General features: G+C 36.1%; 1 protein-coding gene across 3 annotated transcripts in view; it reads left to right on the forward strand.

Moving 5' to 3' along the window:
- AGTPBP1 (ATP/GTP binding carboxypeptidase 1) overlaps positions 1–24,523 on the forward strand; it is a 133,348-nt gene that overhangs the window by 72,057 nt on the left and 36,768 nt on the right. For all 3 annotated transcript variants that reach the window (XM_031447163.2, XM_010974875.3, XM_031447164.2), the window contains exons 14-17: positions 3,473–4,188; positions 13,632–13,715; positions 15,308–15,394; positions 15,479–15,627. In XM_031447163.2, coding sequence (XP_031303023.1) covers positions 3,473–4,188; positions 13,632–13,715; positions 15,308–15,394; positions 15,479–15,627 — 1,036 coding nt within the window. The remainder of the gene's footprint in view (positions 1–3,472; positions 4,189–13,631; positions 13,716–15,307; positions 15,395–15,478; positions 15,628–24,523) is intronic.

Consider the following 24,523-nt stretch of genomic DNA (forward strand, 5'->3'; position numbering starts at 1 on the left):
GACGATGAGCTCTTGTATGCTTGCATGATAGTTCATCACCCAGAACAGGGTACCCTTGATGGTTCCCTGCTCGGCACCTTTGAACAGCTGGCTAACTTGTCCTTTAGTTTGGCTCCTCCTAGAACAGGCTCCTACTTTTGGCTGACTTGGCGTCAGATGGTAGAGACAGGTGTGTCTGAGTGTAAGAGCTCTGAAAAGTCTCCCCAAGTGAGTGCCCCTTTTTATTGTGCTTAAGCAAAAAAAGTTCCTTCAGGTATTTCAGACAGTATGTATTTATTAATGCATTCTTTCTTTTGCCACAAAGTTTAAAGTTGAAGAGTTAGCTCTGTATAGCATATGTTATGGGAAATAGCACATTGTCTTTTATGTACATAATTGGAACATCATTTCTAAAGTCATTGTGTTGACACTTCCTTATTTTTAAGTTTCAGAGGAATGAACTATTCAAATACTTCAGTCTCTTATTTTTTGAAGTGTGTTGAAAGTATATATAGGCAGCGATATTTAAGTGATACACTTCTGAGAATTAAAAATACTGGTTGGTTCTAAATAGAGGAAGTGTTTGGAAGAATTTTTTCCAGCCATCATCATATCAAAATGCAGGCAGACTATGAGATATTAAACGTAAATAAAATTAATCTTGATTATGACTTTTTTCCACTTGAATTTACATGTCACCTTCAACATCAACCACTGAAGCTCACAATTACTTGATGTGTGTGTTTGTATCCTGAACACCAGCCCACTTTGTTTCCAGATGTGTTAAAGCTACTAACCAATGGCCAGATGGCGGCAAAATGAGTGCATTTGAAGGCAACATAAGGAATTGTTAAAGTAATTATCAACAGACTTTCTGAGAGGACCTTAACACATGCTTTTAACTATGATTATGACAGATGTGACAGTGACAATTATAGTTTTAGCTGCTTTTGTTTCTTGAGGGCAGATATTCGAAGTGTCAAAATTCTGCATTTTCACGGCTCTTTTTTCGTACATCTGTGGTAGCATAATGACACTAACCTTATGGACTTTTATGTTTTTCCCCCCTCTTTTTAATTTGGCTTTTTATTAAAGTTATACATGGACAGAGTTGAAGGAGTCAGTTTTACATAGTTTAATCATTTACATAGTTTAAAGGAAAAGCTGTAGTCCGCGTCCCACCTGCTGTTTCCTGGAGTCAACTTTAAGGATGTTTTTGAAGTTAATCCCCATATTTCTAAATGATATGTTTACAGCGCCATGTCTTGATTTTTCCTGCTTTCATTCTTTCTCTCTTTTTGTTTTTTATATTATCATCTTAAGATAGGCCACATAATTTTCAGCCTTTCTTCTTTTCCAGTATTTCTCTTTTTAAACTGCAAATTTCCCTCTAGTTACTGTTTTACTTGCATCACACAAGTTTTGATATTTAATGCTTTCATTCACTTTGTTTTGAAGCCCTATTTCCATGATGATTTTTTTCCTTTGAGTCCTCAGTAATGTCAAAGTTCACTTTTTAATTTCCAATTTTTATTTATCTTTTTATTGATTTCTAGCATGTAGGCTGAGAGGACATATTCTATATGATTATAATCTTTTGAAATTTTTGAGTCTTATGGCTTTTGAATATGGTCAACTTTTGTTTTTGCTTTTTTGTCCTAGAAGAGAACTCTTCTGCAGTTAAGCACAGCTGTATATTCGCCTAATAGGACAAGATTATTAATTGTGTTGAGAAGTTCTTTTCTGTCTTTATGGATTTTTATTTCTATGCTGTCAGTTACTGAGAAAAGTATATTAAAAATTTCTCAACCATGATTGCAAATATATTTGTTTTTGCAGGTTTGTCAGTTTTTGTTACATATTTTTGGAGGCTTTATCATTTATTGTACATAAATGTAAATTGACTTCTCTTTTTTATTAAGTGAACCTTTTATTGAAGTTAGTTTTTATCTCTATGGCTTTAAGGCGAAAAGGTTTTTAAAATAATATTAATGCAGTTACATTAAGTTTAGTTACTTGCCTGGTATCTTTTTAAATCTCTTCATCAACTTTTCGGTATCCTTAGATGTTTATCTTTTAAACAGCATATAGCTGGATTTTAAAAACTCAAATCTGAGTCTCTGCATGTAACTGCTGAAACATTTAGTTCACTTACATGTAATTTTTCATATATTTGGATTTATATTTATGAGATCTTATTTTGTATTTTCATTTGTTTCATCTGTATATCTTTGTGTCTTTTTCTTGCCTTCATTTGGATTGTTTTTTATTTCATTTTTTTTCACCTTTGTTTTAATCAACTATTCTATAAAGGATTATATGCCCACCAGTAGAATAAAGGCTAAATCAGTTGCAGTCTATTTCCTTGGTAAAGTTTTCTATAGGCCAAAAAGATGTCTAAAAGTATAAAAAGAGAAAAGACTGCTTGATCTGTTAGCAGCATCCATTCTTCACTTGTCGTGCAGGACACTTTTCCTTCCTGGCTTTCCTCTTGCAGCCTGGCTCTTCCTTCTCCATTTCCTTGTCTGTCTCCTGTTGTTTCATTTTCATCTTCTCAACCTCTTAAGATTGTAGTACCCCAAGGCACAGTCTTTTGTCCTCTTCTCTATTTCTTTCTGCTTATAATTTCCAGCCTCATGGCTGGGAGTAGAGTCTGTATGTGAGTGAGTGTCCAATTTATATCTTCTGCATAGACTTTTCTTCTGAATTCTAGACAAATATGCCCAGCTGCCTGCTTTACGTCCTTGTCTACACGTGACTAGCTCCAACTTAACATTCCAGAGTTAAACCCTGATGGGTTTCAGTTGTTCAGGCAGACACTTTGGTACCATCTCTGACTCCTGTCTGTAATTAATGGCATTTAACGTTGCCACCTACATCTCCTCCCCCTGGCATTCCCAATCCATGTTACTCCTTTCTCCCTCTTTTTGCTATAACTCTCTACCCTTCCAACATTCCATAAAATATATTTTTTTGTCACGTTTATTACTTTTTGTATTGACAGTCCTTTCCCTTCTTTCTATAGTAGAATGTAAGCTGCAAAAGGGAAGAGTTGTGGGGTTTTTTGTTTTGTTTGTTTTGTTTTGTTTTTAACTGCTGGGTCTTACGTGCCTGAAACAGTGCTTGGCTTAAAACCAACAGTAAATATTTGTTGAATTGATGAATAACATTAGCTGTTGTGGTTCGTTTAATAGGATTTTGTATGGTTTTAATGTCTCAATACGTTTCTAAAATTTCCCATATTTCTATTTTGTATAGGCATTATTTTTACAATAGAAAAAGCAAAATAGTGTAATGAATTTTGTTGTAATTAAACATTTTGTCTTTTATTAGCAAAATTAAAACATAACCTGTTTTTTCCATCTTTAAAATTTTCATGTTAGGGTTCCGAATCAGCATATAAAACGAGTATGTCTTAATTTTGTTAATACATTTTTGTTAATATACAATTTTGTTAATGTAAAAGATTAATCATATTCTTTTATTTTCAAAGGACTATGATTTAATCTCCAAAGAACCAAAGCCTTTTGTATTTGAGGGAAAGGTTCGTGGTCCTATTGTTGTTCCCACGGCAGGAGAGGAAGCATCTGGGAATTCAGGCAATTTAAGAAAAGGGGTTGTAACGAAGGCGACCGTGTCTCCTAAAGGGGACGAGGATAACAAGAAACCTGCCTGTGTGGATCCGGCGAAAGAAGACATTAAAGAGAGTGACAGAACATTACCGCAGCAGCTAGGTGATCAAAACAGAACTGCCCTCTCGGTCCACGGCTTGAACAATGATATCGTGAAGGCCTTGGACCGAATTACCCTGCAGAGTGTTCCTTCTCAGACAGCCCCGGGCTTTGCCGCAGGAGTGAAGAAGGACTGCGGCCTCCCTGTCACCGTCCTGACGTGCAATAAAGCCTGTCCGCACGTGGCTTCTTGTGGGAACGTGCTGTTTGAGGGAAGAACAGTGCAGCTCGGCCAGCTTTGCTGTGCTGGCATCGAACCCGAGGATGATGAAGACACCGAGTCGACTTCATCCGTGGAGCAGGCACCCGTCGACGTCCCTGACGGACCAACACTCCATGACTCGGACCTTTATATTGAGATTGTGAAAAGTACAAAGTCTGTCCCGGAATATTCTGAGGTGGCTTACCCTGATTATTTTGGTCACATTCCTCCTCCGTTCAGAGAGCCTATTTTGGAAAGGCCTTATGGTGTGCAAAGGTGAGTTGAAGATCTCTTCCTTCTAAACAAGACCATTGTCAGAATGTGAGGCATACTTACGCTTTGGGTATTTAGGAAGAAAATTACTCTGAATTAAAGTTAGTCTGATTTTTTATCCTGCTTTGGAAAGTTTGCATGGTTTTGAAATGGTTCATATGAGTTTGCTTTATATTCTCAGTTCATTACTTATTTGAGTGAAGCCAGCTTAATAAACCTGACCATTAGACAATTTAGAAATTTCCTATTTAGGTTGAATCTGAAAATATAAAAGCATTATTTAGTAATCTTTAAATAAATATTGCATAGGTAATAAGTATTGATTTAGTAATTTGATTATTATTTGAATTTGATTTAGATATATGACTTAAAAATAGCAATAAGGGCAGTATTTTGTTGTAAAATTTAGAATTAGAAATATAACTGTAAAAATTTGGGATTCATAAAAGCAGAACTAAACTTATTAAATCTTGCCAATTAATTTCAGAAATTACAAATATTATTAGCTGTTGCCAACTAGTTAATATTTAGCATATAAACACAGTTTTGGTGTGACTTGACTGTTTTCTGTGATTATGATTAAGAGTTTGTGATGCTGGCTTACTAGCACCTTAAAGCATTTGTATATTCTTGTTATGAGTATGTACGTAATGATGAAGGAAGACATTACTGTGGGTATTTGATTCTCTTTAGACTGTGAGCTCCTTTAAGGTACAATTGTGTCTTATTTATTTTTTGTATTTAGCATGTAGTGTAATTAATCATTTTTACTTGGCGATGTAGTGTATGTTTGGTGCTACCAGTTGACGCCCTGATCTGCAGGTATGGAATCGTGTGCAACACAGCACCAGAACAGGGGTCTTACTCTGCTGGGAGATGTGTGTGGGCCTGGGCCTGGGCCTGGGCATCTGCTGGTTGTATCCCAGGCTGCGTCATCCAGAGGCAGCCGGCGTCTGGAGGGCCAGAATGGTCCTCAGAAGGCATGAGTGAAGCTCCAGCCCAGAGGAAATACTCTGCAAATTGGGAACTTCCATATGGTTCTCTATCCCTAGTAGAAAGGATACAGGGGCCTGGGAAGCAGGAGGTGGAAACAGAAGCAGTCCTGCTGACTGCAGCTCACAGGGTGCCACTGGGGAGCACTGTGCTTCTGTCCCCTGCACCTCTGAGCTCTGCAGGGTTAGTAGTCCTGGTCCCAGAGTGGGTGCAGCCTTTCCACAGGGGATATAGCAAGGGTACAACTTAACTGCAAGCTCTGGTTGCCAATGGTTCACTTTAGACTCTTGTGTCTAGGACCAGCAGATTGGAATAGACTCTACCATCTTGACCCAGATCAGCTAGAGGAGGTAGGATTGCTTCTTACACAGTGACAACAGACTGAATATGAGTGGTGCTCAAGTGACCGCAAGTTTTAAGTGTGAGTGGACATATCACGGCCACCCTGGAATGAGGATGATATGATTGCCAGGGGCTCAGATCCCTAAGGAATGTTTGGGTCACTTAATCAGATCAGCTGCCAAGTCCTGTAGAGGTGATAGGTGAGAGTGAGGGGGATTTAGATAGATACCGGAGGATGGAGATGGTCACTGAGTGTTGGGATATGTGTTTTAAAGGTAGGTGTGTTGGTGCAAGTTGAAGTGCAAAGGAGACGGAGCTCAAGGAAATGAAAACAGGAAACCCAGTGATTTACAACCTGGTTACCTGCGTCTGCTCCTGGAAAACGCAGTGAGAAAAATAGAGCTGGGCTCTGACACACTTTCGAAGGTTAAGTGATCCATGTTTCCTGGAAGTTTCAAAGATTTTTTATCCCATTGATTTTCAAAACCTTGATAAAAATATTCTTTTGCCTTGTGATTTGTTGCAGCAGAAGTAAGTCATAAATTATGAAGTAAATCAAAACCCTTTGCTAGTCTCTTTTGCTGCATCGTTATATATTTTGTGTGATGGTGAGTGTTGCAAAGAACACTTTTGATCTTATTTGTCATAATTTCCATTTCCATGAGTATCAGATATTTGATGTGAGGCAGGAATATAACTCTATTTCAATGAAACAAAACAATATGACTCCGTTTATTTAGATGTGTAGGACTTTCCCTGATAATGTTAATTGCTTTAGATATAATTACTGCAAAAATATATGCTTAAAATGTTTATGAGTCACATATCAGGCAGCAGTACTTTGATATTTGGAGGCTGTTACTCTTTTCCTCCTTGTTTTATTTTATACACTCTGCAAATATTTGTCAGGTGTTTACGTGGAGTTTGTGGTGGACAGTGTAGCCCCGATGCACAGAGATGCATACGTCAAAGCTTCCTTTCTCCCTTTTTACCCATCATTTTTGAATAATGGGTATGAAACACCTTAGGATTATTTGGTCCTTCAGGTGACATTAATTTGAAACTGGGAGAACACATGTATGTAGAGACGATACTTGGACAGTTGGATGTGACCTGATGAGAGTGGTGAGACGATGTGGTGTGGTGAGGCGTCTTGGCAGGTCAGGACACTCTGAAAAGCAAGGTGAAATGCTTGAGTTCTATAGACTTGGCTCTCCCACTGACTTTGTGTGTGTGTGTTTGAGCAAATAATGTTATTTCTCTCGATAGCAATTTTAACTAAAAGCAAGATTGCTGTTTTTCAGACCGTGGGTTGATGTCCATTAGTAGCCAGTATTAAAATAGAAAATAACCGTTTCACATGTAGTGCAGCTGAGTATTGTTTCATAAACCCTTTGTTGCAGCTGTGTGTGTGTGTGCGTGTGTGTAGGGTAGTGGTTTTTAAAATGTGTTTCTTGCAGGTCATGATCAAAAAAGTTTGATAGTCATTCATCTAGATCAGGGCTAGCAAGCTATGGCCCACATGTCAAATACAGCTCACTGCCTGTATGTTCAGCCCACAAGCTAAGAATTTAAAAAAATTATTTTTATTGAACTATAGTTGATTTACTGTGTTGTGTTAGTTTCATGTGTACAGCAGTGATTCAGTTATTCATTAATTTTTCAGATTCTTTTCCATTATAGGTTATTATAAGATACTGAATATAGCTCCCTGTGCTATACAATGGGTCCTTGTTATTTATCTATTTTATGTATGATAGTCTGTATATGTTAATCCCAAGATCATAATTTATCCCTGCCCCCTCCTTTGGTAACCATAGTTTGTTTTGTATGTCTGTGAGTCTATTTCTGGTTTGTAAGTTAAGTTCATTTGTATCATTTTTTTTTTTAGATTCCACATAAGTGATATCATATATTTGTCTTTGTATGACTTGCTTCATTTAATATGATAATCTCTAGGTTGATCCATGTTGCTGCAAATGGTTTTATTTCATTCATTTTTATGGCTGTGTAATATTCCATTGTGTGTGTGTGTGTGTGTGTGTGTGTGCGCATGCGCGTATGCGTGTGTGTGTGTGTATACACACCACGTCTTTTTTATTCATTCATTTGTTGATGGACATTTGGGTTCCTTCCATGTCTTGGCTATTGTAAATTATGCTGCTGTGAACATTGCGGTGCATGTATCTTTTTGAATTAAGCTTCTCTCTGGATATATGCCCAGGAGTGGGATTGCTGGATCATATGGCAACTCTATGTTTAGTTTTTTAAGCAACCTGCATGCTGTTCTCTACAATGGCTGCACCAATTTACATTCCCACAAATAGTGTAGGAAGGTTTCCTTTTCTCCACACCCTCTCTAGCATTTATTTGTAGACTTTTTAATGATAGCCACTCTGACTGGTGTGAGGTGATACCTCATAGTTCTGAGTTGCATTTCTCTAATAATTAGCAATACTGAGCATCTTTTCATGTGCTTATTGGCCATTTGCATGTCTTCTCTGGAGAAATGTCTGTTTAGGACTTCTGCCCAGTTTTTGATTGGCTTGTCTTTTTTTTTTTTTGATATTAAGTTGTATGAGCTGTTAGTATACTTTGGAAACTAATCTCTTGTTGGTCTCATCCTTTGCAAATATTTTCTCCCATTCTGTAGGTTGTCTTTTCATTTTGTTTATGGTTTCCTTTGCTGTGCAATAGCTTTTAAGTTTAATTAGGTCCCGCTTGTTAATTTTTGCTTTTATTTCCATTAGTTTAGGAGATGGATCAAAAAATATTGTTATGATTTGTGTCAGAGAGGGTTCTGCTTATGTTTTCCTCTAGGAGTTTTAGAATATCTTGTCTTACATTTAGGTCTTTGATCCATTTTGCATTTATTTTTGTATATGGTGTTAGAGAATGTTCTGATTTCACTCTTTTACAGGTAGCTGCCCAGTTTTCCCAGCACCGCTTGTTGAAGAGACTATCTTTTCTCCATTGTATATTCTTGCCTCCTCTGTCATAGATTAATTGACCATAAGTGTGTGGGTTTACTTCTGGGCTTTCTATCCTGTTCCATTGATCTGTGTGTCTGTTTTTGTGCCAGTACCATACTGTTTTGATGACTGTAGCTTTGTAGTGTCGTGTGAAGTCAGAGACTGTGATTCCCCCAGCTCCATTCTTCTTTCTCAAGATTGTTTTGGCTATTCAGGGTCTTTTGTGTTTTCATACAAATTTTATGTGTTTAAGTGGTTCAAAAAATCCAAAGGAAAATAATACTTTGTTACACATGGAAATTATATGAAATTTATATTTGTGTCCCTAAATAAAGTTTTATTGGAACACAGGCAACACAGCCTGTTTGTTTATATATTACCTGTGGCTGTTTTTGTGCCACCGTGGTAGAGGTGAATAGTTGTGACAGGGACTATGTTGCCTGCAAAGCCTAAAATATTTACTATCTGGCCCTTTATAGGAGAAGTTTGCTTACCCCTGTAGCTAGGTAGTCTGAAGGCTTTGTGGTTCTCTTTTTGTAATACGGTATCAAATGTGAGCCAGGTAGTAGGTATTTCTAAAGTACTCAGAAATGCTTCTTTTTAAAAAAAAAAAATACATTGAGGATGTTGATTCTACTTTGCTTATCTTATTTGCCTAGTCTTCTGTAACTTATTTTTTGAGTCAAATGATAAACAATTTAAAAATTATTTACCAACTTTTAGCTTAGTCCCTGTCCGAGTGCAGTATCGTAAATAAATGATGTCAAAATTAATGAGAATTTACTATTTTATCATTTTCAGGAAAAGGAAGCATTATATTGCTTAAAATTATTCAGTGAGAATATCTTTTTGTCATTTTGATTTCTACTTTATGATGATCTTTCTTATATGTAATCATTGATCTTTTTAAAGGAAAGTACAGTAAATGAGTAAAGCTTCATTAAAAATCTCTTCACTTCATTTGGAAGGGGAAGAAGTCTGTTACAAGGTTCATATCTTAATGTGGATAATGCACTGACATTTAAAAAATTGTAAATACATACTGATGATTACTTAAAATCCATATTTTTGGTTTATGTTGGATGAAAAATTAAAATGAAACTTATCTCTTAGTTTAAAGTATGCTTAGCGTTTTTGGTTCCTTTTTCTCTGTGTTCATATTTCATAAAATTAGAACATGAGAAAAAGTAGAAAGAAGAAAGATCACTCTTTGTCACATTCTCCTGAGGTAACAACTATTTTTAGCATTTTGATTTTCTTCCCCTTGTTTTTCTGTATGTTTTAGAAAAATTGCCTACCTGTATTTTATAATAATTCACATTTTATTATAAAATATAATTCATGTGACCTTGTTTTAAAAAACATTTCATGTATTTTACCGAAATACATTCAGCAAAATAAGATGAAAAAATGGCAAAGAAATGTGGTGACTCTTAACTACAGATATATGTTCAACTTCATTCAAAATAAGAGGAATGCAAGTTAAAATGTACTGAGATATCATTTCCCAGTTAACAAATTGGCTAAAATGTGGTAATTTGACAGCACATTCTATTGATGAGGCTATAGAGAAACAGGACCTCATGTACACTGATGGTGGGATTGTCAATTGATAATACCTCTTGTGGAGGGCAATCTGACAGGGTCTATCAAAATTAAATTCCTTTGACACATTAATCCCATATCTGGGAATTTATGAGATATATATAAAATATATATGTACATACACACATGTAATTTGCACATCTATTCAGAATTTTTCATTGTAGCATTGCTTTGAGATTGGAAACAACTCAAATGTCCATCAGTCAGAGACTAGGTAAATTATGGTATATCCATCCTGTCTATGAATTCTATGCAATTATTAAAAAACAAAAACATCTGTACAATGATGGAAAGAGCTGTAAGATGTATTATTGATAAAATAAGGTGCTTGTGCAGGGAAAGTAATAGAAGTAGTTAACTGGGTGAATAGAGGATATGGGTTGTTTTGAAAGTGATATTTTTTCATTTAATTCTTTTATGTAGTATTTGACTTTTGTACCATATCAATATATTACCAATTCAGAAATTTAAAAAGTAGATGAAGCAAAATAAGGCCAAAGCAAAATAAGGAGAGCAAAACCTTGGATGTCTTTATAACACGTTTAGAATGGCTCAGGGGAGACGTAAGTACCCCTGGAGTGGAGATAATAGTACAAGTATTAGCAGGAGCAATACTTTTTATTGAGTGTTTTTTTATGGGCCAGACACGGAACTGAGTAATAAACACTTTATATGCAGTGCATATATGTGCATATATGCTTATGAAGCATGTCATTTAATGGTATAACAGCTCTATGAGGAAATTGCTGTCATTTTTCTTATTTTATGGAAGAGTATGCTGCAGCTTAGGATTCTTGAGTAACTTACCCAGGGTCACGCTGTTAGTAAATGGCAGAGCCAAGGGTCACCCTGGTCTAGGTCATGAGCCCGTCCTGTTAATCATTCCAATGTCGGGATCATATACATACGGTTACACCCTACTCAAGAAGAGTATCTTCCATGAATCCTCAGAGAACACTTATGTAATGAACAGTATATCCCATAATATCCTTATAATAAAGTAAATACAGCAATGAGGTGTACTGAATTGTTTCTTATAATGTTACTCTGTGTTGGTTGAAACCTAACAAAAGCTCAGTTTTGCTGGTGGCCACATATCCATGTGGACTTCTGAGTATTTACTGGGCTGAATGGGCCACACATTTTTCAGACTACACTTTTATTTTCTTCTGAGCCAAGCCTTCCATGAATGTTGTAAGTTTGAGGTTATAGTCACTGAGGGTACCTGGAAAATATTTATTGTTTTGTTTTGACTGGAGGGCCGTATATTTTAATAGGCAGCTGAGGTCCAGGAAGGAAGGATTGATGTCCTTTTATGAAAGTTGTGCTGTTTAACACGAATACATGTGTAAGTGAAAGACTGTATTTCCTCCTCTTAATGAGCGCCGAGGGCATGGCAAAGATTTCTCTCAGGTATGAATTTTAGGTCTAATCTAAGTCTAAAATAAATGGGCAAATGTCCCCTAAAGTACAGTATCCGAGGTTGAAAACCAGTGGCCTGTAGACCATATTCAACTTGCTCATGATTTTGACTTCACTTGCAGAGATTTTTTTTGTTGTTTGTTTTGTTTTTATTTCTTAAGTGATTGCCAACATTTAACATTTGAGAGATTCCGCATAGAAATCCAAGGTTTTGATGTTTCTTAAAAAATTGGTATGACAGCCTTAACCTGTTTCCTACTTGGCAACATTCGGTTTTTTTTTAGACAGAGCCTGTGTTCCCTGGTTTCCCACAGCACCACCCAGTCAGCCCCGTCAGTTACATCACCTGCCCGCCTTGTCGATATCTGGGCTTTTTTATCTTGTTTTACATTACTGATCATTGCTGTAGAACTGGGCTATTGTATCAGCTTTATAATACAATTTTCGTTAAAATTCTAAATATTAATTTTTTACACGTTTGTGGTATATATCAGTCTTAATATTTAATAAATGATTTTGAGAAATGGCTGTATTTAGTCATTCTCTAGACTTGAACACTCGTGTGTTTTGGTGTGGTGTATCTTAGTATATGGAAGTGCCATCTCTTTCATTGTTGAAGATCTGGGTGAGAAAAATTTTGGATTTGTTTATTATTATAATTAATAGCTTTTAAAAGTTTGTTTCTTTAGAAAGAATTTGACATTTGAGAGTTATGACACTGAACCTAAATCAAGGATTTATATCATAATCCTTTGATACTAATTTTTTTCTTGTTAGAGTGCTTTGTCAGCGATGAGTTGTGTTTTTGTAGCATAAAAATTAAAAATAAATTATACTTACCTGTATGACTACTAGATTAAGACTTTTAGAGTTGCACTTTCTAAATTTTTAGTATCCTTTTTCGTCTGTTGATCACGCCTTTTAATATTTTTCTGATGATTTTTTAATTCTTAGAATAGGTTTTTGGCTTATTGTGAACTTAGGTTTTTACTGTGGTATATTTTACAATATTTTTAGATAGATATATTTTTAAATCATATGAGAGTTAATATTCTTTAATCACAAAGAAGTATCCTTGTGCAGGCGACCAGTTCAACGTCTGTCTGAAGTTAAGGAAGACTTTCAGTGCTTATTGTGTTCCTGAGATTTTATTATAACCATTTTGGCAACTTTCTCACTTTGCTCTCTCAATACATCAGTGAACCACAGATTAATCTGCATTACCACTCTTTAGCTGAAACGGACTTGAAATTTAAACCAGTTCAGATAATCAGCATCCTCTTTAAGAACAAGTGATGCTGTGAGAGGTAGCTGTATTTGAACATCAGGCACCTTCCCGCTGTGGCCTTTGTGGCCGGTCTGCCCGAAGTTCCAGGCTTTATGATCCAGATCGTTCTGTCTCAGCTACAGTTTGGTGCCACTTTTAGTGATTGTTGTCTTTCTTGGCGTAAACATTGATGGGGAAGGTTGTGGGTTCTGTGTGTGGCTCGTTCTAGGACAGTGACGGGCATTTTAGGAATTTTCCAGTTCGTTGGCGTTCATTTTGATGGACTGGTTCAGGAGCGATCAGGCCTAGAGAATCCTAGAGATGCAGGGACCACCCTCCTGCATTCCATATTTCGTCTTCAACCACAGAAGAGAGAGAGGATTTGGCAGAATGTGCAAACTGGTTGCCAGTTGCATTTTAGCTAAATTCCAGCGAGGGTGGGTTTTAAAAAAAATCTCCTTCTTACATAACCTCTGGCTTTCCAGATCTTTATTGCTTCTAACAATTCTGCTATTATGTATACAACATTATTTGCCTAAACTAAGCACTGCAGAGTGGGCCAGCACCATTTCTATGTAGAAAGGCATAATAGACATTCAGACTTGTAGCTGTATTCTACGTGGTTATTTTCCAGAACTCAGAATTTTAAAATACTGATTTTTGTCTTGTTATGTATTGATAATTTTTTGTATGCAAAATATATAGAGGAATGATCATTTCTATTTTAAGACTTTTTTTTTTTTTATCAGTTTACACTTTTTTCTTATCCAACATTTCTTTTGGAAAAAGTGGTGCCTTGGCATATAATAATGAATTTTGGTCAAACTTCTCTCTTATGATTTCAGGACAAAAATTGCTCAAGATATTGAGAGGCTAATACATCAGAGTGATATCATAGATCGAGTGGTATATGACTTAGATAATCCAAAGTAAGTCTGTTTTGTCTTTTGTTTTACTTTTATTGGTTTTATTTTTACTGTAAAATTTCAGTGTTTTCTTTAAAATTAAAAAATGTAGTTAACTTCCCCCTAGCTTACCCCCACCATGTTTTTATCTTTTAGCAGGGATGTAATGGTAATGTAATAGTGAATCATGTTTATTTACTTAAATTGGATATATCACAAGCATTTGTTTGTCCCTTAGGAGGACTTTTTAGTGGGTTTAAATAAGGTAAAAGTCACAAACTGATGTTTTGCTTTTTAAAAACTGAAATTACCTCCACTTAAGAGACTGGAGATTTCACAGGAATGCTGCAGTTTTGTCCTGTAATACTGAGGCTTCATTTTGTTAGGACAGCAAATTACCACCGTCTTTGGAAGGAACGTGCTGGCTGGCTAACTCTCCACGGTCTGCACTTCTCTCTTTTCGTCTCTCACCACTTACAGTCGGCTTCAGTCCTTCAAGTTCTTACCTGACCTTTAAGCCTTTCGTTTTGTGATCCTTGATGTGTTAGTGTCGTTTACAAGTTAGGATGATCACCAATACCATCACGTTTTATGGTTTAAATATGAGTAAATGAATGAAAATTACAAATGATGAATGTACTACCATTTAGTCCTTTGTCTCCTGAAATGAGAAATTTAACCAGCCCTCAAGTGGAATTTCCCTCTCGCCTAACATTCTAATATTTTTGAGAAATGTCACATTTTGCTGGTCTTATTTGGAGGAAATAAAACATTTTAAAAAGATTTTTGTTAGAGAGTTAAGAGTCAAGCTGTATCAGAGCTAATGACTGAATTTGAAATTATTGTCTCAAAAATGAAAAACAAATCCACCTTAGTCATAATCTCTTACTCACTTCAGTGTTTATAATTCTGTGTCATGTAGACCAGGCAGATGTGGTAAAAACAGAACCTCAGGAACCCTGAGTATAGCGTACCAGTGTATTTCTCACTGAGATGACTTTGGACAGAATCATAGAGCTTCTTGGGGTGTGCGTTTTCCCCTTTTAGAATGTAAGCTCCAGAAGAATGAGAACTTGAATTCCGTGAGGGAAACAGACAAATAACTAAAACGGTATCTGGCATCTAGAATTTGCTCAGTAAACACTAAAGTAGTAATGAATATGTAAAAATGAGGGTAATACCACCTTTTTGGTGCTCATTAAAGAAGATAATAGGTAATGTAAGCTCTCTAAATGAAAAATAATAGTTTCACTTGAGGACTGCATGGTTTATTAGAATTATTGTTACTCAATACGGGTCATATGTACTTTAAAAAATGTCTCGTCTTTTCTGTAAGATTTTTAGTATTTAGAAATGACATTCAGTGAGGCAAAAATTTTTGTGATTCACATTCACTGTAAATGTAGGAATAAATCTCTACTTGTAGTTACAATTTTTAGCCAGAGTTTGTGTTTTGCTTATGTTGGTTTTGTTCTTTGGTTTAAAAATAATGAAGAGGGTGAGGTAGCAATAGTTAAGTGTATTTTTAATCTGTAGTATGGTTTGGTTTGTTTACTTTCTGTTCACCTGTTTAAATGCAATATATTTTGTTATTCTTACTTTAAAATTTTATTCAGTTACACCATTCCAGAAGAAGGAGATATTTTGAAGTTTAACTCCAAATTTGAATCTGGGAATCTACGCAAAGTAATTCAAATTAGAAAGTAAGTCATTAAAAATTTTCTCATTTTGTATGTATGCAGATATTTTCCTAATTTTCATCAGATTTCTTTATTTTATGTTTTCAGAAATGAATATGACCTCATTCTGAACTCAGATATAAATAGCAATCATTATCATCAGTGGTTTTACTTTGAAGTCAGTGGAATGCGACCAAGCATTGCTTATAGGTTTAACATCATTAACTGTGAAAAGTCCAACAGTCAATTTAATTATGGTAAGACAATTTTCTCTCACAACTTAGAGGGCATGTAGGCATCATAGCTGTAGGATAGAAATTTAAAAGAAAAAAAAACTACTTTTTTTTTTTTTTTAAAGTTTCAGTGTTCTTTTGTTTTCCCTCATTCTTAAAATTTGGATATTTATGCAAGATTTGAAATAAAATAAGCTTTGCTTTATCGGTGAAAAGTTACCCTTGTAAAGGCAAGCCCTTTAAAATGTAATGAGTAAGGTTTCCTTTTATTACTAGTTTGCCGAGAGTTTTTGTTATGAATGGGTGTTGAATTTTGACACATGCATTATCTGCATGAATTGGTCTGATCGTGTGATTTTTCTCCTTCAGCCTGTCGGTATGGTATATTCTATTGATTGAGTTTTGAATACTGAACCGACTTTATCTATGTAATAAACCCTACTTGATCATTGTGTATAATTGGGAATATTTTGTTAGAGTTTTTGTATTTATGTTCAGGAGGTATATTGAGTTATATAGGGGTTTTTTTGTTTTGTTTTTTGTGCTGTATCTGGTTTTGGCCTATGGTGGTAATACTGACCTCATAAAATGAGTTGAGAAATACTCCCTTCTCTTATTTTCTTGAAGAGCTTGTGTAGATTTGGTGTTAATTCTTAAATGTTTGGTAGAATTCTCTAATGAAATCATCGGGGCCTGGAGATTTCTTATTTGGTAGTCTTTGAAATTAGGAATTAAATTTCTCTAATAGCTTTAGGGCTATTCAAATTACCTGTTTCACCTTGAGTGAGTTATGGTAGTTTGTGCTTTTTAGGAACTGATCCATTTCTTCTGAATTTTCAAATATGTGTTTAAAGTTGTTCATAGTATCCCCTTACTGCCCTTTTAATGTCTGCAGGGCCGGTAGTGATAGCCCCTGCTTCATTCCTGATGGTAGTAATGTGTGTCTTGTCTTTCTTTTTCTTTGTCCGTCCTGCTAGAGGTTTGTCAGTTTTGTTGATGTTTTTAAAGAATTAACTTCTTTTGATTGTTTCATTGGTTTTCTCATGAGACAACTTTTGAAAACCCTGCTATTGTACCAGCAAAAATATTAAATTTATAGCTTCATTTAAGGCTTTGTACTTGGTACTTTAATAAATATAAAACTTATGGTTATTTGCCAAGGCATCAGGCCTTTATAGTCAAATGTTATACCAGTGGGAGATAATATAATTGTATAAACTTAATATCGGTCATTTAAAATTAAAATATCAAATTTTAAGTATTTTATCTGGTGATAAGAATTTTTGTGTAAAAGAAAATAATTTTTTTTCTGTCATGCAAAAACCCCACTTTCACTGTGGGTTGAGGAGAAGCAGATGTATTATGTATGACAAGTTACAGTTTCTCGGGGGTCTCAATCATTTGTTGTAAAGATTGAAAAGCTTTTAACAGCAAAGACATAAAATGCCATATCGTATGTTTTACATAAATGTTCTAAGTTGTTAAAAGCATGAATATGATGATTCTCTATAAGAGAGCATATCTGAAAACGGAAGCTTTCAAGAGTTGAAGAGGTTCCCAATTGTCATTATTTATACGGAAAATAGGAAATTGTATACTCCGGATAATTCCTTCACATATATGGGATAAAGCTTTAGTCAGATTCACTAATTTAATGTAATAATTATACGAAAATTAGGTTGCATAATATCTGATTTAGTTATAAAAATTTTCTAAAGTTTTGAAAATGTTTTAAGTAATCTAATTTTAAATGATCTATTCTTGTGAATATATATATTTCGTCTAAGAATTTAGTGGTTATGTTGATTTGCATGAATAGTTATATGAATGTTCTTGATAAAATCTATTTCGCAGTCTTTATGACTTTGGGTGTGACTACTAGTCATTGAATATCATATTTTTTAGAAATGTCTATTGACCTTAAACCTTCATATAACTTTAAAAATTACCTTAATTGAAAATCATTCAGAATAATACCAAAATAAGTAAAGAATCTTGTGTTTTCAGTATTTAACTTATAATTATACTGCTAACGTAATATTTTAGAGGAGTAAAGGACAATTAATTAAATGTAATTATGTTTGTATTTTCCATGCCTCTTATAAGTAAAATATAAAGGCATATTTATTCCTGAAACAATAGTGAATACAATTTTCAAATTCTACTGCTGTAGGTAGATGGCATTTTTACTATTTATTCACTTTTATAAAATAATACACTTACTCCATTAAAATATTTTAATTTTTTGTAATTAAAAGTATACGCTTGAGAGCAGTGCTTCTCTAGTTTAAAAAACTGTACTACTATGTGATAAATAACTTCTTCCTTTAGTGTCATTTTAAATTTAAAGTGAATAAAATTCTATAACTAAAACTAAATGAAAACAGTGAGACAGATGGCTGCTTTAGTTGTAAGCTTCCCCTCCTCCTTACCCCTTGCCCTTTGGGTATTCTGGTATGTGTATCAAACTTTCCAAACGCACTTTGTAGGGAATTTGGAAAACAGAATGATGTTAAGAAGAAAATTAAAACCATCAACATTACATCATCCAGAGATACTTCTTTTAATGCTTGTTCTTCTTTCCAGCCTTTTTAATACTGCAGTATGTGATTTGTACATACATATAGTTATATATTTATTTAAAAACATAAGGCTTATAACCCATGCAGTTTCATAGGCTGTACTTTAACCAAACATTATATCATCAATATTTTTCTGATCATTAAATATCCCTCTGAAACAGAGTTTCATGGACATCCTGTGACAGTTCCAAATCTTATTTACCAAAATCTTCTTTCGTTGGACATTAAAGTTGTTTTTTTCCTTCCAGTTTTATTGAGGTATAATTGACATACAGCACCATATAAGTTTAAAGGGCACAACGTAATGATTTGACTTAACATCATGAGATGATTACTGCAGTGTTTAGTGAACCTGTTACAGCAAGTTGTTTCTAATTACTTTCTATTTTAAATACTACTCAGAAAAACATTATTGTACTAAATATTCTCTCGCATAGTTTATTCTGAATAATTTTATCAAGTGCTCCCAAATTTCCATTGTGCTAAACTTATGCAATAATATGGGAGAAATCAGATTTCTTATGTTAAACCTTGCCACTTAGGAACATGGTGTGTATATTTATTTATTCAACTTTTTTATGCCCTCATCTAAGTTTTTCAGTTTTCTTTTTGTAAGTTCTATCCATGTCTGTTTACCTGCATTTTTAAGTATTGCGCTAGGGGTCCCGGGTCTCATGCCCACACACTGGTGTGTGGGGCTGGGTCCTAGGTTCTCTGGTGGACGTGGCCATGTCTGGGGTGGCTGTCACTTCAGGGGTCTTAAGGGGTCTTAGGACAGCCTGCCTGTTGGTGGATGGGGCTGTGTTCTGGTTGCTTGGCCTCAGGCATCCCAGAACTGGAGCCTCCAGGCTGTTGGGTGGGGGACGGGCTGGGCCCTGGGGCCAGTAGGCTGGATTCCACAGTGGCGCTTGCCAGCACCAGTGTCCTCCTGGTACAGCAAGCTCCCCAGAATGGGTGCCCCCAGCACCTGTGTGCTTAGGCGAGCTCCAGGTTCCTCCTACCTCTCCGAGGGGCTTCCCAAGACCAGCAGGTGGGTGTGACGCAGGCTCCTTTCAGATTACTTCTTCCCTGGGTCCTGGAGCATGTGTGAGTTTGTGTGGCGTGGAATCTCTATGTCCCACAGCCCCATGGCTCTCCTGAAAGTAAACCCTGCTGGCTTGTCTTCCTGGTGCGGGACCCTGGCCTGGGGAACCTCATGTGGGGCTCCGACCCCTGGCTCCTCGGGGGGAACCTCTGCAGTGATACTTATTCTCCTGTTTGTGCGTTGCCCGCCCAGAGGTCTTGACTGCGCCATGACTGCCCTCCCAACCTGTCTCATTGTGGTTCTGCTTTATATATTTAGTTGTAGAAGATGCTCCCTGGGAGGTTCTGGCCTTTGCCACTGATGGTTCAGCAGATAGTTGTGCTTTAGCTGTGCCTGTGAGAGGTGGTGGGCTCAGGGTCTCTCTCCTCTGTGAGCATTAAGGTTTCGTATCGGATCTCAGTTACAGCCTGATTCTGTACCCCTCTCCTCTAGAGTTTGATGCTAAGACCTCCGTGTTATTTTCTACGTTGCTTCTTTTTGTGTGGTTTAAGTATCCTTTTTGACCTAAGAATTATTTAGGAAGGGGCTTGTTATATTTTTAGTGGTTAAATTACTTTGGTCATGATTTTTCTTATTATAGTCACATTTTAATCAGTTTTGTTCACAGATGTGAAATTTATGATTTGGAATAATTTTTATGGCTTAATACCTAGTCGATTTTTTTTTGTTCATGGGCTCTTGGAATATAATATATATTCTTTGTTGGTAACATAATTTAATATACATTGTTAAGTTTATTGTTGTAAATCCATTTATTAGTTTTCTGTATCCTTGTTTATTTTGTATCTTCTCTGTTTGCCAAAGACTTAAAAAAACATGTCTCTCACATCTGTTATGTTTCTGTCAAGACCTCATTTAAATATATATGTATTTCTGTTTCAATGCAGTATCATTTAGCACATAGACGTTTATAACTTTTCTTTATTCCTTTATATACCCATTAACAGTATAAAATAGTCATACCTATTCCATTCAGTATCCTTTGCTCTGAATTCTATTTTTATATTATATTGGTTTGAATTTGTTTGGTACATCTAGCTGATTCTTTTTATAAGTAAGAGGTTGCATTTTGTTGTTCAACCTTTGTCTTTTAATACGTGATTTTAACCTATTTAAAATTTTTTTTAATTGATACATTTGGTTTTTGTTTTTTTTTTTCCTATTTTCTATTTTTGTTCTCCTTTATTTTCTTTATATGTTGTTCTTTAAGGGCCTTCAAGGTGCAGTACAACAGGTTTTTTAGCTGTGGGAATCCATAAGATGTATGCATAAAAATAGATTGTGAAGCATATTCTGCACTGGACTTTTCTCAGTCCTGCTCCATCTGCCTTAAGTTTGGTAGAGATTCCTCCCAGATTCTGACAAGAAGATGTCTGTTGTGACTCTTTTTATTTTTCTATGTTTGTAAGTATTTAATTAGGAAGTTGGTAGAAACTGCGGAAGGAGTTGTTAGGTAGCTGTAATTTTTAAATGAACTCTACTATTAGATTTGTTCTGTTAATGCAGCAAATGACAAATCTTGACATGTAAGAACATCAGGGGAGTCAGAAGGGGCCAATATTTTAGTAAATTAGAGTTCAACACTTCAAGAAATGATAACTAGCTAGGTACTTAATGTTCCTGTCGTCAGATTCATGTTGAATTCACTGCAGAGACGGGACTGATGACTAAAGAAAATATTTGCAGTGGAAGCTTCTTCAGCCAGAAGAATTTACTTAATTGCCATACATGATTGAAGTCAGGAAATAATTAGGAAATTGTAAAAATTTTTTTTGGCTTTTCATTGGGACGTGCTGCTTGGGAGAGTATTTAGTTGTTGGGTTCTTCTAGCACATGTGCCCAATAGAGGTCTTGTTCTTTGGCAGTGCCCCCCACATGGACAGAGTTAGTTGCTTTTTTTCTCAAGTTGCCCTTTTCTTGGAGAATTTTTAGGTAATTCCATTAAATACATGGTATTCTTAGCTTTGGTTTTCTCACAATGAATATTTTTTGTGAATTTGTGTTTGAGAATGGATGTCCCTGTATAATGCTGGTACGTACGTGTCCTATCCAGCCCTTCCTCTCCCCTTGCCCCCATCACTTGAAGGAGGTTTGCTCAAGTCACCACTAGATGGCAGTCTTGCGTTTTGATAACGTGGCGCTTTCAGGGGGAGCTCCCTCTTTCTCCCTCACCCTTCCTCTCCCAAGTCTCCCAGAGACATGAAGATTTTAAACCAGCTTCTTACATAAAGTGAACATATGTGGAAGCAGGCAACAAAATGGAATTTTGGAGTCAATTCTGTCGCATTCCCACCTCACTCACATTAGTTGATTCCGTACTTTGAAGTTGAGCTGAGCTGTCTCTTGACTAAAGAAGTTTTCCCCGACTCCCCGGACTGCATCGGTCCCCTTCATAAGAGTTCCTTGCAATTTTCTCCTTTTAGGGTGCTCTTCACAGTTCCATGTTGTTTTTGTATGTGGCTAATTAATACTTCCCCTCCTTGTGTCCGCCCCCTTCCCCCACCAAGCTTGTGTGTATATTCTACAAGGCCAGGGAGAGTATTTCTGTTGCTGACCACTGTATTTATAGTAAGGCATTTAGTTGATGTTTAGTAAATATTTGTTAAATAAAGTGAGGCAATGGGTGGAAGAACTATAAAGATCCCATTAGAAACATAAAATGATGCACACAAAGTATCTATCAAGAGACTCGTTCAATTTATGATCATCGTTTTCTAAATGTTTTTTATATATAATTTCAAACTTACAGAAAAGTACTCTTTATCCACGTTGGGCATGGAAAGTGATGCCTGATCACCCTAGAAAACACTTCCGGTATGTTTTGCGCAAACATGGCATTTTTCTGTTTAACTGCAGGATAGCTGTCAACATGAGGAGATTATCGTAGGTACATGAATCCCATCTAATCCTTAGACCCCTATTTTAGTTTCACCTGTTTTCTCAGTGATGACCTTAACTGCATAAGGATTCAGCTCAAACCACACACTGTATTTAGTTGCCAAGTCGCTAGACTATTTTAGCCAGGAACAGTTTTGCGGTCTTTAAGGTTCATGACCTTGACACTTTTGAAAACTATACCACTTACTTTGTAGAATGGTTCTCAGTTTGGGATTGTCTCCTGTTCTTCACGGTATGATTTAAGTCAGTCATCTTTGGCAGGAATATCACAGAAGTGATGCTGTGTTCTGGTGATACAGGATTTTTTGCCTGTTCTGTTACTGGTAATAATCATTTAATCACTTGATTAAGTTGGTGTCTGCCAGGCATCTTCATTGTAAAGTTACCATTTTTCTTTTTGTTATTAGTAAATATTTTACATATGAATATCGGTATAGAATTGGTTTCCTGTCTTAGTGGGTTGTGATTTGCTGCTATTATTATTATTATTTAATATTTAAATTTCCAAAGATTTGGCCATTGGGATCCCTTCATGCTGGCTTGTGTGTTCTTCTGACTTGTCCCCATCATTCTTCAGGGCACCCTTGCTTTTTGGCACAAGATGCTCAGGGCTCATCTTGCCTTTCCCTGCTTCTGCCTAGAAACAGTCATTTCTTCAAAGAGCACTGCTTTGTTTTAGTGGAGAATGGTATTTAAAAACAAGATCTGTGTGCATAGTGTGTACATTGTTGTTGGACCTGTCCATGGATAGACGTAGGGGATATGTTTGTATATACAAACATTTGTACAGGATTTTCGTTTATAGTAGTTTATATGTGTGTGTATGTTTATTTCTGTGTGTGTATGTGTGTTATATGCTACACACACACATATGTACACACACAGTGTCTCTATGAGGTCACACTGACACCGTCACTTCCACAGGCTTTATTCTCATTTTCTAGTTTTCCCTACATATTCACAACTTCCTTCTCCAGCTTGGGGAACTGTGGCTTCTATTATTCTTAATATGTTTGCTTATTTGATCAGTTCCAGCATATGTAGCTGTCTCTGCTCTGTACCTCTGGGCAGACGCCCTCCTCACCTCATTCAGGGTCTGACACCCAAGTCAACCTGCCTCCCCTGCCCCCCCCGCATGGGTGTCCTTTCTGCTTTTTTCCATTTTGTTTTTAATTTCTAGTTTTATTACATGGTCATCAGAGAGTTTTGTTTGTAAGATTCCTCTTTTATGGGACTTATATTTCCTGTTGATCTAATATATGCTCAATTTTTGTGACTATTCCACAGACTCTGAGAAGAACGTATATTCTCTATTATCACTACACAGTGTTCTACATGCGTACATAAGATTTGCCTTATTAATTCTATTATTTAGATCTATATACATATTCTTAATTTTTGTTCAATTTGTCTGTTTTGTACTGAGAGTGGAGCGTTAGAGTCTACTATCAATAATATGTTTCTATTTTACTTCAGTATTTCCTGTAGCTTATGCTTCATGTAGGAAATTGGTCTTACCTGGTGCATAGTCTTGCTCTATTTTCACTGTGAATTCTAACTTTATAAAATTCCTTCTTTGTCTCACTTAGTATTTTTTGGCCTGAAATCTACTTTGATCTCAGGATTTCAACCCCTGCTTTATTGTTTCCATTTCCCTCGTATCTTTGCCCATTTTTCTACTTACAGGTAATTAGAAGTTTGCTGTATTCCGTTTGGCGGTGAAGCTGAAGGCCTGGGGCATGTGAGGTTTTATTTGTGCTACTTGCTGAATTTATTTATTTGTTTTTGGTGAGGATGTGTGGAGGGATTCTGATTCAAATGGCTACCGTTATCCACCAGACCAAGAATCTCACCTTTCTATTTTTAGTATGACTCCTTACTGTAACACCAGCCGTATTCGAAGCATATATTTTTTCTCCGTAGAGTTACTGAGTCCAGGTGACACGTGCAGCTTGTGATAGGTACCTTCAGGCTGTTCAAGCTCCATTTTAGACTCTTCTTGTCCCCCTCATCTGTTAAATGAGGGTGTCAGCCTCCACTTGAAAACGTTATGTCTGTGATTCCCGGTACGTTGAGTGCTTGTCCGTCTCTGTATCCGCACCTGGTACTGCGCATGCTGTCAGCACAACTTCGGCCTTTCCATGGATATTATTAGAGGCCAGTGCCAGTGGATCCTGGTTTCACTGTGGCAATTTAATATTTTGGTTATCTGTATCCAGGTGGCCAGACGGACAATTCTTAGCATATTTATTTGATACACGTAAAGACTTACCCTTTGGCTAAAGACTAAATCAGTTACCCAAGTATGGCCTTTCTATATCAGGTTGAGTAGAGTGTGGTTAACTCGATCTGAGTT

This window comes from Camelus dromedarius, chromosome 10, assembly GCF_036321535.1.
Source record: "Camelus dromedarius isolate mCamDro1 chromosome 10, mCamDro1.pat, whole genome shotgun sequence".
In the NCBI taxonomy this organism is placed as follows: domain Eukaryota; kingdom Metazoa; phylum Chordata; class Mammalia; order Artiodactyla; family Camelidae; genus Camelus; species Camelus dromedarius.